Source organism: Psammomys obesus, unplaced genomic scaffold, assembly GCF_907164565.1.
Source record: "Psammomys obesus unplaced genomic scaffold, mPsaObe1.curated_primary_1811, whole genome shotgun sequence".
Classification (NCBI taxonomy): domain Eukaryota; kingdom Metazoa; phylum Chordata; class Mammalia; order Rodentia; family Muridae; genus Psammomys; species Psammomys obesus.
Genome location: NW_026591643.1, coordinates 1,685,184 through 1,703,529, shown reverse-complemented (window position 1 = coordinate 1,703,529; position 18,346 = coordinate 1,685,184). Strand labels below are relative to the sequence as shown.

The 18,346-nt window shown below is 42.9% G+C and overlaps 1 protein-coding gene across 6 annotated transcripts in view; it reads left to right on the top strand.

Moving 5' to 3' along the window:
- Positions 1-18,346, top strand: part of Evi5 (ecotropic viral integration site 5) — a 151,589-nt gene that overhangs the window by 123,049 nt on the left and 10,194 nt on the right. For 5 of the 6 annotated variants that reach the window (XM_055611561.1, XM_055611558.1, XM_055611562.1 and 2 more), the window contains one exon: positions 7,844-7,939. The exons of the other annotated variant lie outside the window; for it this stretch is intronic. In XM_055611561.1, coding sequence (XP_055467536.1) covers positions 7,844-7,939 — 96 coding nt within the window. The remainder of the gene's footprint in view (positions 1-7,843; positions 7,940-18,346) is intronic. 6 annotated transcript variants of the gene reach the window in all.

The following is an 18,346-nucleotide window of genomic DNA, read 5'->3' as shown; positions in this document are numbered from 1 at the left end:
TAGGCTCTGCCTTCTTGTTTGTTTGTTTGTTTGTTTGTTTGTTTTGGGTTTTTTGTTTGTTTGTTTAGCCTCAGAAGTGTTACTCATGATGGCCCGACAGATGAACTTTGTTTTGTATCTATGTACAAATAGAGTATTTTGTGTCTATATACAGAGGTTTTTTGTGTTTATGTACAAGTAGAATATTTCTCATCCATGGTTACATGCATTTAGAAGTAGAATTTTCCATTTTTAGCATCATATCAGTGTTCAAAGTGATCAATTTTGAAGCATTTTGGGTTTTATATTTTTAAATTAGAGATATTTAACCTGTATGATGACTAAACAATATAAATGAAGAAGTTAATCCTTTGGTCTGTGGAGGTTGTTGATTTTCTTAAGATGTAGTTCTGAAGCTTGAACCCAGCCCTGTGCATTCTAGGCACGCACAAAGCAGCGCACCCAGCCCCCAGGTTCTAGTTTTAGAGTAGACTTTATAGTATTTTGGAGTAGTTTTACGGTCTTCATCTGCTCCCATTATACAGTTCCTAACCTAGTAGGTAAGCTAAGAGTCTAGACTTTGAAAGTTTTTGCTGGAAGCTTTGCACTGTATCTTCTTGTTCTGGACATTGGATACGGGCTGGACATCTCCAGTCTCAAAATTTTAAATATGAAGCTGTTTTGAAGCTTACAAATGCAACAGGTGGAAAATTCTGCACATGACCTATGGATGTCGATTAAATGTAAATGAATTAAACTGTCCCTAGAAAGTGTTTTCCACATATGTGACTGATAAGTGCTTAAAGCGTGTATGTGCTAGGTGTGGGGCTGTGCTCTGAGTCCTAGCACTGAGGAGACCGAGGCAGGAGAGCACAGGCTCAGGGCCTGGGCTTCAAGTCCAGTCAAGACAATGTCTCAGCAAGAAAAAAGCAAAAGTGGCTGGGGACATATATCATGCTGGGTCACCTTCCTAACATGTAAGGCCGTAAGCCCAGGCCCCAGTTTATGAAGACAAACCAGACTACAAAAAGTGCTAAATACATAACTAAATTCCATGTTGTGACTTGCGTTTTGTCTTAAAGACTTCTAAAAAAAAAAAAAAAAAAAAAAAAAGACTTCTCATTTTGCATATGCAGATGTTTCAAAATACAAAATTTTTGGAGAAGGGATAACTTAATCTTTATTGCTTTTCCTATTAAATTCCCAGGAAAATAGAGTGAAAGTATTTATTACTGGAACAACGTGGATTTTTATTTATTTTTGTGTGTCTGTGCTGGGGATCTATCCCAAGTTTTCTCCCCAAATGCCAGCCACCGACTGTGTCAATGAGAGATAGTAAACTCCCAGCCTTCAGCAGGTGGATTTGCCCTGAGCCCCAGGACGGGGCTACTTAGCTAGGCTGGTCTTGGCTAGTGACTGTCGGACTTCAGCTGCCGTGTGCTGGGATTGTGGACGGGAGCCCACGTGCTTAGCACAAAAAGATGGGTTGTAAATGCAAAGTCAGCAAACCTTTGGGGGGTAGATAACTTTTCCACCGGTATAAATGAAACCTGATGTAAACATAGGCACTTTTTCAGCAAGTGCTGTGAGGAAAGGAGGGGTGGATTGTTTGTATTAGAGTGACTTCTTTCCTCTAAGCACTGTGAAGATGTCCACAGGGGCAGTGAAAGCGTTGTGTAATTACCGCATGCAGGTCGCTGTCTGCTGCTCACCATCGTCCTAGCCTTCTTATTTTTTCATGCATTTTAAAGTAACTGGTATTATTCTTTGCTCCTAAACACTTAAGCACACATACTGTTAGTGAAGTGATTGTTGGCTTTCTGGTTAAAAGCTTTATTCGCAGACTCTCTTTGGCTTAAAGCTGAATTCAAATCCTGAGGCAGACATTCTTGTGGTGACACTAGTGGGCTGTTACAGTTACTGCTTTAGACCCTCTCAAGCTTCCTTTACAATCTAACAGAAAGTGCGTGTGTAAGGTCTCCTTGGTGAGAACGTGGAGTGTTGAGATACTAAACCTCTTTACCAATTATTTTACTTAGTAAACCAGTGATCTGCCAATCTGTTGTTATCGGCTAAACCAGGAGAAACCCTCAAGAGTCCAAGTCTCTAAATTTATTAGGGTAGCTGACATTTCCCACTTGCTTATCAGAGACAAACATATGGTGCTACTTAAAAATAGGAAGCCATAAAATAGTGGGAAATCTTAAACATCACATAACAGTGAACTGTTTTAGAAGTGACACTAAGTTAATATGTAATTCTTAGAATATGTAGTTCTTTAATATATTTTACATTGTGTATATATATTGTTTTTATACTGAAATAAAGTATTTACTAAAAGGCATTAGAGAAATATTTCAATGAAAGTCTGTTTACACAGTATTAAAAAAAATCAAGAATTTATAGATCACTTACACAGCTGTCATTAAATAGTATTTAAGATATTTCTGAATGGGCTTTGTTTTCAGTTTTAAAATATTAGTGATCTCTCCCAAGTAGGATATTGAACCAAATATTCATGCAGAGAACACATTGACTGGTGTGCTGCTGCTGTGTGAAAAGAATTCTGAGATTATATTGGAGCTGCTTAATTATTTTTCCCTCAGTTTAGCCTGTGTGTATTAACAGTTGTTATTTGTTTCTAAGTCATATTGAAATCTAGATACATTATCCACTCTAGACATTAGACTTAATTGAATGCAGCATTTTTTTTTTCTTAGAAAATTTTTTCTGACCAGTGAGTACAAGTTCAAGGAACCTGTTCTGATAGTGTTGTTACTGTTTGGGTTTTGAGTACTGAACTAGGACCTGGCTGTGCTGCTGAGGTGTATCTTTTTTTTTTTTTTTTAATTTTTCTTTATTAATTACACTTTATTCACTTTGTATCCCCCCTGTGGTTTTCTCCCTCCTCCCGTCCCAATCCCTCCCTTCCTCCACCCTCTGCATGCATGCCCCTCCCCAAGTCCACTGATAGGGGAGGACTTCTTTTCTTTCCTTCTGATCCTAGTCAATTAGGTCTCGTCAGGAATAGCTGTGTTGTCTTCTTCTGTGGCCTGGTAATGCTGCTTCCCCCTCAGGGGGAGGTAATTACAGATGTAGCCCATGGCAGTTCAGTATCCAGGCTGAGGTGTATCTTGAGCCTTTGTTGTCCTGTTCATTGCTTGGGGCTTTTGTTGACTTGGGGAGGAGTCCATATACGTTTTGGATAGCTCCCTTTTTTCATTAAAATTCTTACATCTTTTTAATATAAGATTTTGTTTTAGATTTATTTATGTTTATTATAAGTGCTTTGCCTCTGTGTATGCATGTAGACCATGTATGTATGTTTGCATGCGACCTGCAGAGATCAGAGAGGGCGTCACATCCTGGAACTGGAGTTACAGATGACTGCGAGCCCCTGGTCTGGGCTTGAGAACTGAACTCCAGTCCACTGTAAGCCATGGCTCCATCCCTCCGTCTGTTATTGTAAAGTATCCTTTCATCAGTGCTGTCTCTCCTCAAAAAAAAAAAAAAAAATCAACTGGTGTAGCAAATTTATTTGTAGCCAAACTCCAATACCCACCTTTGGATGAAACATCTTTGGGCTCAGTTGTTTTAATCAAACTGCTTCCTGCCTTAGCCGAATAGTTTCTCCATTGTCTCCATAGGAGACAGTGGATATGGAATACTGTTATTGTGCAGTCTCCAATTGGCCTAGTCACTGCCACCATTTCCTCCTCCTCCTTTCTTTTTCTTATTTTTTTTAAATTTTGGTTTTTTTGAGACAGGGTTTCTCTGTGTAGCTTTGGCTGTCCTGGACTCGCTCTGTAGACCAGGCTGGCCTTGAACTCACCACAGAGTCCGCCTGCCTCTGCCTCCTGAGTGCTGGGATTAAAGACTAGGGCCACCACTGGGCTCAGTCTTTCAGACTGAAGGTCTTCCTGTGCTTTTACCTTCTTTTTCAAAGGGCTTATCTCAGGTTAATCATCTTATTTGTGTTGAATTTTATGTTGGCTCACATTTTTTAGTGAGTGACTTCACTCTTTACTTAGTCAAGATTGTAAATATGAAAGGATATGAAAATTAGAAACACACACACATACCGAAGGGTTGCTGAAGGCATGCATCTGATGAGTGACTGATACCAGGTTAGTCTGTGGATGAACAGTGGCGTAGTCCAGGGCTGCAGTATGGGATGCCATCACTTCATCTCGGTGAGCACCCCCCCTCTTCACAGCCTCTTCTCCAGGGCGCTCTGCCTTTCTGCTCGCTCATGCCGTCCCCTTTGCTGCACCCTTCTCTTACACTGCGGTTTACTGGTACACTCACTAGTCATCTTTTCTTTTTACTGCGTTGTGCCTGTTCCGTGCCTCTGAAATATTTAAAAAGTAGAATGAATAAAAAAGTGATTTAATATTTATAAACTATTAAATGCCATTTTCAATATATTTAATAGCATAATCTATATGACATATTAAATAAGTTTAGTAAGCAAAGAGTATGATCTGTGTTTTACATTTATATTTTACACATGAATTTGTAGTTGTAGATGTGAAAATATCCATGTGTGTCTATACATATATAATAAATTTTGAAGGCTACAAGCCAAATGACTCAGCTATATTGTCTTTGGATTTTTGAATTATTTGTAAGTTGTTCATTTCAATTTGTTTTAATTTTGAACGAGACATATGTAAAAACATCACAGATTTTAAAATAAATGGTGGTGCACACCTTTAATCCTAGCCCTCAAGGAGGCAGAGGCAAGCAGATCTCTGTGAGTTCGAGCCCAGCCTGGTCTGCAAAGCGAGTCTAGTACAGCTAAGGCTACACAGAGAAACCCTGTCTCAAAAAACCAAATAAACAAACAAAAGCACTTTAGGAGCTAGAGAGATAGCCCAGTGGTTAAGAGCACATGGAGCTCTTACAGAGGACCTGAGTTCTCTTCCCAGAACCAACATGGCAGCTCACAACCACCTGACAGGGAATCTGACACCCTCTTTTGAACGCCATAGGTACTTGTACTCATGTGTAAATACTCACAGACATGTACATATAAACATAAATTTTGTTGTGTATCAAATATGGAAGGATCAAAAATCAGATGCAACTATAAATTATAATAGGAATTTGAAGAACAGGCTCATTAACTTGGATGGTAAATACAAAGAGAAGTAGCATTTTCTCTTGAGCTGCTTTTATAGTGCAGTTCCTTGTTAAGTTGGCAGAAGCTAAAATAAATATGGAAGAAAAGATGAAAACCTGTGAACAAATCCAGGACAGCTGTACCCCTTGGAGCATAAATCTCCTTCCCCATCACCAGTTCTGGTGTTCAGAATGCTTGAATTAGAACAACAACAATGTGTCGCCTGTCTCTAATTCCTATGTAACCACTTTACTCTTTTACTTAAATTTTCTATCAAGAAGTTGGCATGGTGATGCCTGCTTTTAATCCCAGCACTTGGGAGGCAGAGGCAGGCGGATCTCTGTGAGGTCGAGGCCAGCCAGGGCTACACAGTGAGACCTTGTCTCAAAAAGGAAAAGAAATTATAGAAATAGCAACCAGGGTTGTGTTGCATTCTTGCAAGGATGAGAATAGTTTGCGTGTGAGTGCTGTGTTTTTCTGCCAGAGCTCCACGGGAGAAGCCACTCAGAAGACTGAGTGCCCGGTTGGCGGTGGCCAGGTGCACGGGCATTGTTGAGCCTTCACGTATGTGCGATGCTGCTATAGGTGTGAGGGCTTGATCCCCTGGAGAGCCTTGGCTGAGAGGGGCGCAGTGAATTAGCTACCGCTTTTATTGGGAAGTGACAGAAGTGGAGAGGCTTTATTGCTTCACTTCAATGGAAAAGACTTCAGAACTGGTTTTCTAGGGGCCCGATGTGCGGCTCTGGCCTTCTGTTGCCCTCACCTTTTCTCTGGCCATTGGGTCTAGCAGATTTCTAACTCCATGTGAATTCCATTGACTCAGTTCCATGGATCATACTCCACTCAGAGGGGTCCTTTTCTCTTTAAAGAGAAGATGCCAAAAGAAAACAGAAAAAGGCAGTGTGAGGAATAATTTGAGGAAAGGATTTGAAGAAAAGACCAAGTGTAGTTAAGCATGTGATAGTAGCAGCAAAGAGTTCTCACTGGGAGAGCAGCAGGGTAGAGAACTGGCTCCTGACTGCAGGTAGCTACCCACTTTGTTATTGGAACAGTTGTGCTTGCTTCTGCTTTCTACCAAGGATGTTTGAGGAAAGTGTGTGGGCATGAAGTGGAAGACAGACTCGGGTAGGCTTAGAGGGCTGAGGAGGGCCCAAGGTCTCATCTTCTTGGTTTTGAAAGATAGCAAAAGGGATAGTCTGGAAAACATTCTTCCGTGTGGCTCTTTATTCTGAAGGTTCAATACCTAAGAGATTTTGTTTCTTTTTTATGAGAGACAGGGTTTCTCTATGTAGCTTTGACTGTCCTAGACTCGCTTTGTACACCAGACTGGCCTAGAACTCACAGAGACCTGCCTGGCTCTGCCCTCTGAGTGCTGGGATTAAAGATATGTGCCACTGTGCCTGCCTCCTAAGAAAATGTTAAAACTTTCAAAGCCTATAAACACCCAGATACAAGGCAGTTTCCAGGGGCTTGTAGAATTCTCTGAAAACACGGTATACGCCTTGCTGCTCTGTTTTATGTCATTCGGCTTATATTGTTACTGAGGTGTGGCAAAAAAGACCATGCATTCATGCTTGTTAATTATACACATACAGACTGTTATGGGACGGTTGCACTAAAGACTGTTAACTGTGGCTGTCTTCATAGCAGGAAACACCAATAAAAGCAAGCCTGTCCTCTTCTGGTCTCAGGAGCGACTCAGTATGTGAGCAGTACCTCTAGGTAACAGCTTCTAAATGTTTAAAGCATCAACACATGGTTTCCTAATTGTAAACGTTTTAGGCTATTTAAACTGTTTTTCACTCTTTCGGCAGCCATTTTCTAGAAAGTTCACGTGTATTTTCCCTGGTATAAGAAAACTGGCCAGGCGTGGTGGCACATACCTTTAATCTCATCCCGGGGGACACAGAAGCAGGCGCCAGCTGAGATGTACAGGGAGAAGGAAAAGGCAGCTCTTCCCTAACAGCTGTAGCCATGGAAATGGCCCCATCTCTTCTCAGCAAGTGTTAGGATCAGGGGCATCTTTTAAAGACTTATTTCACCTTCCTGTTTGCTCTTGGTTATGTGTGTGCATGTGGGTCTGTGTGGGCTGTGTGCACACAGTATTCTGAAGAGGCCGGACGAGAGTGTCCAGCATGCCGGAGCCTGTGGGCTGGGTTGCAGGCTGCTGGAGAACTGACTCGGGTCCTCCTCGAGGGCAGCGCCCTGAGAAACACTGTGCCATGTCTTTTAAAAAGCAGCTGTATCTCGGGTTCCCGAATATATTCTGAGTGAACTCAGCAGGAGCGTCACACTCCACCCTTCCTGAAGCTCGGAGAACTTCTCCTGTTCTCCAGAAGATTGCAGGTGTAGCTTGACCTCCAGTGGGGCGTCTTGAGCTTTTGGCTGGGTGGCTGGGTGCCGGCTTTTACGGCTTTTATGTTCGGGAGACAAACAACTGCCTGAGGAAAACGTGACATAAATGGCCCTGGAATTTGAGGGTCGTTCTTGTCATCAGAGCACCTGATTGGTAATTAATTTCTAAGACTTTCTCCAGGGTGTGCTTTATAAAGTGTATGGTTGTCCACATCCATTAGGCATTTTTAAGAAATACTCAGTTTAATTCATTGTGAGCTGCTTTTCAGGGCTAGAATGGATTTGATCACAGTTTAGATAAACTGCTGCCCAGTGTCTTAGAATATTTTAGTTCATGATGTAAAACTCGTGTGCTGATTTTCCTCTGTTGTTTGTCACAAACAGCAAGAAGAGGGTAAGCTCCAGGGGCAGCTGAGCAGGTCGGACTCCAACCAGTACGTCAGGGAGCTGAAGGACCAGATAGCGGAGCTGACTCATGAGGTGAGCGAGAAATGCTGCTCTGCACATACTTCTTCCTTCCTCTCCAGATGCAATGCTTTATCACTGCCCTTTTGTGCTAAAAGTTTCTATGAATTCATGATTATAGTTAAGAGCAACTTGTAAGATTGCCTTCCTAGGCAAAGATTTTTTTGTTGTCAAATGTGAGGATTTGCCTTCCCTAAATCTTTAATCATAACAACTTAAAATGTCAGTTACTGACTCAGCCTTATCTTTATAGTGACCTGAAGCCACTTAGAGTTGCCCATGCCCTAACTATTCTTCACCTAGCCGACTGGCTCTGTGCTGCTTGCTGCTGAGGGGAGGGAGTCATTTCTCTTTGACCTCCTTTCCCCCTTCATGGTGCTTGTACCGAGATTGCAAAAAAGGATGCTTGCCTAAGAGCTGTTCAACAGATTTCTTGGTGTGTGGATGCTGTTTAACTGGCACTGGGGCCTCTGATAGCCAGCTGGTGAAGTTGCTCAGACTTTGGCTAGCTCTTTGGCTGGTTTAAATGACTTAGGCTCATCTGTTGACTGGAGAGAATCTTTTTGTTGTGCAGCTTATGTCAGTTTTCTGTTCTTAACTGTTTTCTCATGACACACTCAGAAATACATATAAAATTTATTTTGAATCATAGTAAAATGTTCATTCACAGTAATGACATTTGAAAGGATAGCATAAACTTGATTTGCTTTTAAAAATGAAGAAGAACGGAAACTTCTTGGCCACGAGATGAGCCTAAACCTCAGAGGAACAAGTGTGGACATTGCCCTTTCCTGGTCTACATCCTTCAGTTGAAGGCTGAGTGTTTGCTGAAATAACTTCCTGCAGGTAGTTAATCTAAGAGTGAATTCCTGGTGAAGAGGAAACAACTTAGAACAATTTGATAGATTCACATGTGGTTCAGCTCAGTTTCCTTTGTCATATCAGGGACATTCCTGTCAGGGTTGGTGTTATTCTTGGTAACATTGGAGGGATCATGAGTTTACAGATAATCTTTGCTATTAGTATGTTTTTTAACAAATGACATATGTTTTATCTGGGTATTCTGTAACTCCTTCCTCTGGGAACTTTTCCTTGTGCCCAGGGGATGTTCTTAAGAAGTTCTGACTGAAATAAAGCAAAAAGTGTAAGAAAACTAATATTGTTGGATTAAAATTATGTAAAAATTGATTGTATGCTAGCCTAAAACCAATCAATAGGCATGAATTTTGCTTGTCACATGCTGTGACTGAAAACATAAAAACAAAAACATTTTTCCAAACAAGACAGACAGAAAATTATTCACATGAGAGTTAGCTTTCATGCGTTGATTGATCCATCAGTCTGTTTTTGGAGGCAGGATCTTGCTTTGTCACCTAGGTAGAGTTCAGACTTTTAATTTTTTTGCCTCAGCCTCTAGAGCACTGGGATTATAGGTGTGCACCATGGTGTGTATAGGGGGTGGGTTGTGTGTGTCTCTATATTAGTGACTTTGAAAATTTCTTGTATAAACTTGAAGCGAAAACTAATCTTCAGAGTAGAACGTTCTGTGAAGGAGCTAGATCCAAATTAAAGATTCTGACTCTGGGATGAGATACTGTTCAGAATAGCTGAGACTTTGGGCATCTGAGGGGCCGTGATGGGGGTTGTGGCTCTGGACAGTGCATAGGACGGTTGGGGACCACACACAGGCGCAGAAGTGAGCTGGGAACGTGGTAGGAGCTCAGCTCAGGCAGAGGCTGACTGCAGAGTTAATGTGTCATACGAAGGGAGGGTAGACCAGGTGAAGGATTCTGGTGAGCCTGTTAACCCAGAAGGCATGTAGGAGGCAATGTGAAATCATTCCAGGTATAGCTGGAGATGCTTCTCCATTGTGTTCCCCACGTAGATTTTCATTCATTTGCCTGTTTTAGTTTATCAGAAAAGAGGCTAAAAACAAAACAAAACAAAAAACAGTGAAATTTTAAACCAAGGTACCAGTTGAAATAGCCCAGTAGATGGAAGAGGCGGTTCAGTGGCTAAGAGCGTTTGCTGCTTTTTGCAGAGAACGTGAATTTCAGAGGCTCACAACTGCTTGTCACTCCAGCTCCAGGGGTCCATGTCCCCTCCCGGCTTCTGAGCATCTGTCCATGTGCACATCCCACAGACAGATGCACGTGCACACAATATGAAGGAAGCCTTTAAGAAGAGTAGACAGCACAGGGAGTGGCTAAGAGTGCTTACTGCTCTTGTAGTGGACTCAGGCTCGGTTTCCAGCACCCGTCAGACAGCTTGCAGCCCGCTGTGCCTCCAGATGGACACAAAGTCCTCACAAGCCCACCATGTCACCACTGTGCAGCTCTGTTACCTTTCGAAGGGGATTAAAAGCTGAGTCACTTTTACATTCCGTTTACCTTCTTTGGTACAGCACTTCACAGTTTAAATAACCAAAGTCAACCTGACCTTAATAAAACTTGTATGCTAGAATTTGCTGAATCTTTGGCTTTCAATGTGAAATCTTTCATATAAATATTAATAGTGTATTTGATCATGTAACCATTAACAGTCTCTTTGTTAGCTGATCTCTTTGTACTTATTGATGGGAAACTTGGCACAAGTGGAATTGTGCATTTGACTAGGATGTTGAGTGTGTGGGTGGGGCTGAAGAAGGGGGAGCACAGCGCTTACTTCACTGCTCTGCTTGCCTCTGTGTATTCCCCATGAGGCTTGCAGTCAACCCAAAATGCAGAGGGAGAGGGAGAGAGAGTCTCGACCAGTTTTGTAAGTCTACTTACTTCTGAGAGTCCTGCAACTTAATAGGAAACCACTTTTTTTGGAGTTTATGTTGTCCCAAAGCTGGGTCCCTCTCTCCCGCACCCACCTTCCCCATGACCCTCGTTAGCCTCTCACTTGTGAACTTGCGAGCATTTAAACAGCAGCTTACGTGAGAGTGTTTGTACTGTAGTGAGCAGTACAGTGTTTATTGGGGCCGACCGTCAGTGTCCTAAGAGATGTCCACAGAACAGCAGCATACGGCCTACGAACCTCGGATGGGTGATGACTTATAAGCCAGCACTCAGGAGGTGGAGGCAGGGGGATTATCGGGAGTATGACGCCAGCCCGGGCTACAGAGTAAGAGCTTATCTCCAAAAAAGGAGATGGGCCACATATGTTATGAAAAATAAAAGCCAATGGTTGTCAGTATTTTTTAAAAACAAAACGAACACTAAACAGTGACCTCTGTTGTGCTAGATCATATCATTCTTTATGACAGTTCTTAGCAGGTGGGTGAGGATGGAGCGCGCCTAGCATTTCTGAGGAGCCTGTGGTATGCTGTAGATGCCCCACAGGAACATCTCGGGTGAAGCTCTCCCCTCGGGGCAGTTGGCGGGGTGTACTTAGGCTTGTTTCGCTTCGGTAAGGAAGCGGAAATAACCCACAGTGTAAGTGTCTCGGGTCTTCCCTCCGTGCTCTGGTTGTGCACGTGATGCTCATTTTTAATACTGTCTCCTACTTAAAAGCTGATTCTTCTTACTCTTCTCCCTTTCACTATTAGGACGGCACTTCCAGACATATCCTTAAAGCAGAAAGAAGATACTGGGTTCCCACGCAGCCTGTTTGGTTTTTAACAGTAATTCGAGATTTGTGCTCTATTTATTTACTTGTTTGTGTACTCATTCAGTCATTCATTCATTCACACGTGTGTGTTTGTGTGTGTGTGTAGGGGTTGTTTTAGTTTAGTTTGGTTCCATATTTTTGCATGGCTTTGTTTTCTATCACTAGAAGTGATTGGAAAACTCATCTTCAGGACTGAGAACTTAGAGCCAGGAAGCCTAGGTTCTAGGTCTTTGACACTGATCCTGCAACCTTAAAATGCTCATTTTAAGTGTCCATCCAGTTAGTGAACATTTAAACGTCTTTCAGTTCCCACGCATGCCTTAGACACTGCCTCAATCTGTGACCCTGAAGCAGTTACACTACGTGGTTCTTGAAGGTCCTGAGGCTGGGCTGAGTATGTGAAGCTATGGAGTAGGAAGCTGGACCATAGGGAGGGAGGGAGGCAGCGTGGCCGGGCTGTGGCACAGTCGGGAGCCTGGCCGAGAAGCTGTCAGGTGGTCTCTAGTGTGGGCTAGAGGACCGGCCACAGAAGCTGGAGGACCTGAGTTTGGACCCCAACACCCGACAAAGTGGGTGTGGTTGTGTGTTTTCAGGAGTGGAGACAGGTGTGTGTCTGTTCTTGTTGGCCTCTAGCCAACCTCCAGCTTTAGTAAGAAATCCTTTGTCAGAGGATTAAGGTGGATGGTAACACAAGAAAGCTATGTCTTCTGGCCTCTGCACACATCCCCCCCCCCCCCCCCCGCCCAGTCTGGGCTGCCTACGCTGTATATTAAAGAGGAGAGTAGAAAATAGCCGGGGGGAAAGGGAACATGTTTAGAATAGAGAGGCATATATGTGAAAAGATTTTTAAGGCAAAAGCTCACAAAAGGAGACCAGGAAGGAACATAAAGGTAGGAGAGAAATCAAAAAATGAGGCCCCAAAGCCAGGAGAGAAACTTGACTACTCATTTTGTTCTTCTTTGATATCTAATATATAGACCAGGCTGGCCTTGAATTTGTGGAGATCGGCCTGCCTCTGCCCTCAGGTACTAGGATAAAGGCGTGAACCTCCACACCCAGCAAATAAGTTACTTTTTATGTTACTTTTAAAAAATACAAAGTGCTCATTTTTTTTCCCAAATTAGGGATATTTACTAAATATCAGTTAAAGGAACTTTGCTCTCAGATTTACTAAAGCACAAGGTTTTCAACTGTGCTAGAGGTTTTTAAAGCAGTAAATCATGTGCTTTTCACGAACAGTATCTCTCAGATGCAGTTGGACATGAGATAATCAGATTTTTCTCTCCCACAAAGAGAACAGCTGGAAATGTCTACCAATATGCGTGTCACAGACTGCGTGGTGGTCTGTTGCCTGTCTGATTTAAGTTGTGGTCAGCGTGAGGAACCTGTGATATGATAAGATAGCGTTCGTGAGGTCATGTGGTTTGCGAGCACCCAATCTTTACTGAACAGCCTACAGGTCTCGGGAGGAGGAGGGGGAGGGGGAGGGGGGATCCGTCCCGGCTGAAGGAGGCCTGTGCCCAGCTAGGGGAGGTGGTGTGCATGTTCGGGGACCACGTTGTTGGGAGTGTTGCAGGGCACCCGCTCCTACCCCCTCAGCTGAAGCATTTTCTCTAAGATGAAGCTGCAGGAGGGACCCACCATTTATTCTGTGGAGAACTGCATGGACAAGGTTCACATTATTGAGGATTTTTTATCAGTTAGAAGCTGCTTTCCAGATAGCTGGTTACCTCTTTTCAGCCTGTCAGTGTCTTTGTTGAATCACACATACAGGACGACTAGCAAACAGTCACTTTATCATATAGTCATGCGTGATCAAGTTTGCTCCATGAAGTTTATGGTCCTGTGGGGTTTTGGTGTGTTCACTGAGTAGTACAGCTGTCATCACAGTCAGTTTGAGGGCTCTTTGGGGGCTCTAGAAGAAACCCTGTACCCATTAGTAGCTACTCCTCATTACTCCAGAATTCTTCCCCTCACCCTTAGGCGACACGGATTTCCCTTTCTGCCTCTGTGGAGGTTCCTTGATATTAGGTGTCTATACTTCATTCTTTTACCTTGCCTAATAATGAAAAATATGTATACACCACATTTTGTCTGTTGACTAGTTGATACACATGGCTTATTCTTCTTTTGACTGTCATGAATAATGCTACGTGAACGTCACATACAGACTTCTGTGTGGCCCTTTGTTTGCATGTGAGTATATCTTATAGTAAATTTGTTGGACCGTAAGTCAACTCCACGTTCACCAGCTGAAGAAATGCCACATCTTTCCAAAGCTGACGTGATAGTTTCCATCCCACCGTCTGTGTGTGAGAGGCTCCTGATCTGTCTGGCTGGCACTTGATCTGTTGTGGTGGTGGTGGCCGTCCTGGTAAATGTGAAGGCTGCAGCCTCGTGTAGCCCAGGGTGGCCTCCAATTCACAATTCTCCTCAGGCTCTCAGGTACTGGGAGTCACTGTGGTTCTTAGGGGCATCCCTTGCAAGTCTTAAAGAAGTGTTTTTTCTTTGAATAGCTCGGTTGGCCATTTATATCTTTAGGGAAATGTCTGTTTGGCTCCTTTTCTGATTTTGAAACCCATCTTTGGTTTTTTTGTTTTGTTTTGTTTTTGTTTTTCAAATTTGAGTTTTCAGAGTTTTTTATGCTTTAAGTATACTGTGATCATCAGATATATGATATCTGGGTTTTAAGTCTTTTTTCAGCATATTTGTTAAAGTAGAGCAACTTAACTCTAGCACTAAAATGGTTTTTAGGCTGTCATCCATAGAATATGTCTAGTACGTGTATTTCTAAATTGAACCATAATTTTGACAGAGAAAATGGAGCTTCCTTTAAAGTCTCGGTCTTAACTATGACAGTAGAAGCAAGGTGAAAGAATAGGGAAGCTGTTCACGTTTATGCTTCAAAGAACACCGTCAAGAAAATCAGAATATAATCTTGAAAAAGGGAGATAAAAACCAAAATGGGGAGATGGCTCTGAGGGTGAAAGTGCCTGCTGAATTAGCACCAGGGTCTGAGTTCCCTAGCACCCATGTGAAAAGCCAGGCATGGTGATGTAACCCAACACAAGGGGATGGAGACAGGAACATCCCAGGACTCACTGGCCAGCCAGTCTGGCCAGTTGGTGACTACAGGTTGAGTAAAAGACCTTCCTTATCTCAAAAATAAAAAAATAATAGGGGAAGACACTGGATTTTGACTCTGACTTACAAATGCTCCTGCCTCTGTGTGCCTGCACCCCCCACATAGATGACAGATGGACAGAGATAGATGATAGGTGGATGGATAGAGATGATGATATATAGATAGATTGATAAATAGGTTGATAGAGAGATAGACAGACATCTCTCTGAGAAAAAAATGCAGAAAGCTTTTGGTTTCAGTGTAAAAAGATCAATACCTTATTTACTAAGCAGGTGAAGAATCCGCTGGGTGGAGGTAGCGGCACACCTTTAATACCTGCGGCTGGGAGGCAGAGGCAGGTGGGTTTTTGTATGTCTGGGGCCGGCCTGGTCTACAGAGGGAGTTCTAGGACAGCTAGGGCTACACAGAGACACCCTGTCTCAAACATCCCCCTCCCACGGCTCAGTAGACTATTTTCTAAAATATATCTACAAATGGCCAGTGACCACAAAAAAAAAAAAAAAAAAAAAAAAAAAAAAAAATATATATATATATATATATATATATATATATATTCAGCATCATTAACCATCAGGGAAATGCAAATCAAAACTATAGTAAATTTCCACCTTATACTAACTAGGAACATATAAGCAGATAAGTAAACATTGACAAAGACACGGAGAAATCTAAACTCTGTTCAGGGCAGCTGGGAGGAGAAAATAGTATAGACAATTTGGAAGATAACATTTCTTTTTCTCAAATGGCTAAACATGCTTGCCTCTGTGTGGCAGTTCCACTTCTTTGTACCCAAGGAAAAATGGTATGTCCACACTGAAACATGTGCATGAACATTTATGACATTCTTTATAGTAGCCATGAAACAAAACCAGTTCAGTTCAGGCCCCTGTCCACTGATCAGTGGATACAGTGTGTCTGTACAACAGAAGGGGACGGGGCACCAAAAAAATATTACTGATGTGTGCTGTGACACACAAAAAATAGTGCAAGAAACCAGTCACAGAAGCCCACAAATTCAGCCACACCGCTTACATAAAAGGAACACAGAATAGGAAAAGCCATAGATGAGCAGTTCCCCCGGCCAAGGAGAGGGTAGAGGCAGACGGCATGGGAGCAGAGAGCGCATGGTGGTATCTGTTTGGGTGTTGGAAATATCCTAAGGTTGGTTGTGGTGCCGGCACACAGCCCTGTGGATGGAGTAAGCCCTATTCAAGTCTGCCTGCTGTATCTCAGTACTCCGCCCACCTTTTGCCCTTCATTTTGAAACAAAGTCTCACCGTGTAACCAAGGGTGGCCTCCAACTTAGAATTCTCCCTCCCAGGTTACCTGATGACAGTGTGTGTGCCACAGTACCTTACTGTCTCAATAACCATATTTGAAAATTGATGTTTTTTGTCTTGAAAATTCCCCAGGGTCCATGAATGGTGCTTATTGCAGTATTTAGAGATACTTTGTGCGTAGAGATTTGTCCATCTTTGGAGAATGGATTCATAACTATATCATGTGTCTTGAGTGTTCTGGTACCTTGAAGATGTTAAGGCGACTGTCGTTGGCCTACTGAAAGAGACTTAGCAATTGCAATGCCTGCTACTCAGGGTCGGGTCTTGACTTTCTGTGAACTTGGCTGTCCATCCCACATTTCATTTTCTTTTAGCTACTTAGGTTGGTCATGGCTGCCTAAGTAGACAGTGGGGGCCTGCCACGTGCCAGGTATGTCCTTGACTCCCTCGCTGTGTTAGTGCGGGCAGCACAGCTGTTCCTCAGCTACCTTGTGGGAATTCATGGTGGTATTAAAGTCACCCCGAAGAGGCACTTCACACAGACCACACACCCTGTGAAGGCTAATATGTCCCATCAAGCCAGTAGACCACAGGGGAAATATCCATTGTTTTGTCAAGGCAGTGTTGCAGAGGACTGTGTGGCTGTAGGCTCTCTTGACTCCTGCTCCGTAGTTCCCGTAGCTTTCCTTCTGTCCTTCTTCAGCGTGACCTGAATCTCCGTAGTTCAGCCTCCTCCTTTCGCTCATCTCTCAAGAAATAGGTCCAGGCGCACCAGACTGCTCTTAGTTACAACACATAACACATTCTCAGTCTGGACAGCCCTGGCGTCTCCTGTGGATCTTTGTACACTGGTGTGACAGCCTGACGTCAGGTGGGCGGTCTCCTGCAGACCCAGGTCACTGGTGGCCGGAGCCCGCTCACTCCCTTCTTCAGCGTGCGTCCTTGTCAGAGCACGTTGGCCTCATTTGATGGAATGAAAAAACTCACCAGACGGCTTCAGCAAATCCTGTTAACATAATTCAGTCCACACAGAAAAGAAAAGTTCATGACGGCATCTTGCTAACGGTCTGAGAGTGGTTTTTAATACTTCAGCTAAAGGTTAAATCAAATGAAATGTTCATGGTACTTTGATCTAGCCTTAAAAGTTCAGCGTGAAACAAGTGTGAAGTGATTTATTTCCTGTGATTGGTAAATTTACATAGAGCCTCATATATTCCTGGCCTCCTCACCACTGGCGGTATGCGCTGTCTACATATTGCTAATGGTTTCAGTTCTGTCAAGATCCTCAGCTGCCAGGAAGAAGACTCTCCGCAGTGGCCTCACTTTGCCCACAGGACTGCATGGAGCCTCCTGCGTGTGACAGGCAGAGTCCCTCCTCCTGCTCTGAAACAAGTGGACGAGATCAGTTTCTCCATCCAAACTTGCTGCCCTTTTCACATGTTGGTGCAAAGCTCTTCGCTGCTTCTGAATGCATTTTATACATTTTTAATTAGAATCTTCAATTTCTTATAGTTTCAGTGTTTTTAATGGTTTACTTAATGCTATTTTTTTAAGCTTTAAGTTACTTAGTGTTTCAGGGAAATGTTTCAGCATTTCAATTTTGGCTGCGTGCTGGGACTTGGGCGTACAGTGATTAAGAAGGTATAACCCCTAGATGATCACTTGTATTGGTTTCCTGTTTGAGTTCTCTGGAAGCCTTTTGGTTTGGGTGCTTGCTGTTAGTGTTAATCTTGTCATGTTTATAATGCAGCTTTTTAAAAAATATATATTTATTACAATGTATTCTATAATACTGCTTTTTAAAGAAGCTGATAAGTAAGAAAAATTTAGAGCCTGGTTGTACATACACTTGGAATTCCTGTGCTTGTGAGATCACGGTCACCCTCAGCTTGGCAATGCTGAGGAAAGAAAGAAGGAAGAGAAAATGTAGCATGCCATTTCTCATTTGAATTTATTTTAAATTCTGAAATCTGGAAAAGCTATTCAAAGTATTCTGCAAAGAATCCAACAAAATTATTGTGCAACCACAGGAGGGGAACAAAAGGTGTGTAGCTCAGCAATCCATGTGGCGATCAGATTCGCTTCCGTCCTAGGTGAAGTGTGATGTACAGCTGCTTTGTGCTGTGTCGCCTACAGGGATGTTGTTCAGCTTAACCAGATCTGTGCTTCACAGACATTATACACAAGCACAAGCACATAGATGGAGCTTTGCAGTCTGATATGACTCAATCTTGGAAATTTACTGCAACTGTTGTGCGCTTCGCTCATGGTCACATGACTCACTTCAGTAGTTCCGACCTTGTCTAGTGGTGATCAAAGTTCATTTGGTTAGGGGTTTTTTGTGTGTGTGTATGGCTTTTTCCACTTTGTTGTGGATTGATTGTCTTTCAAAATAACCCAAGG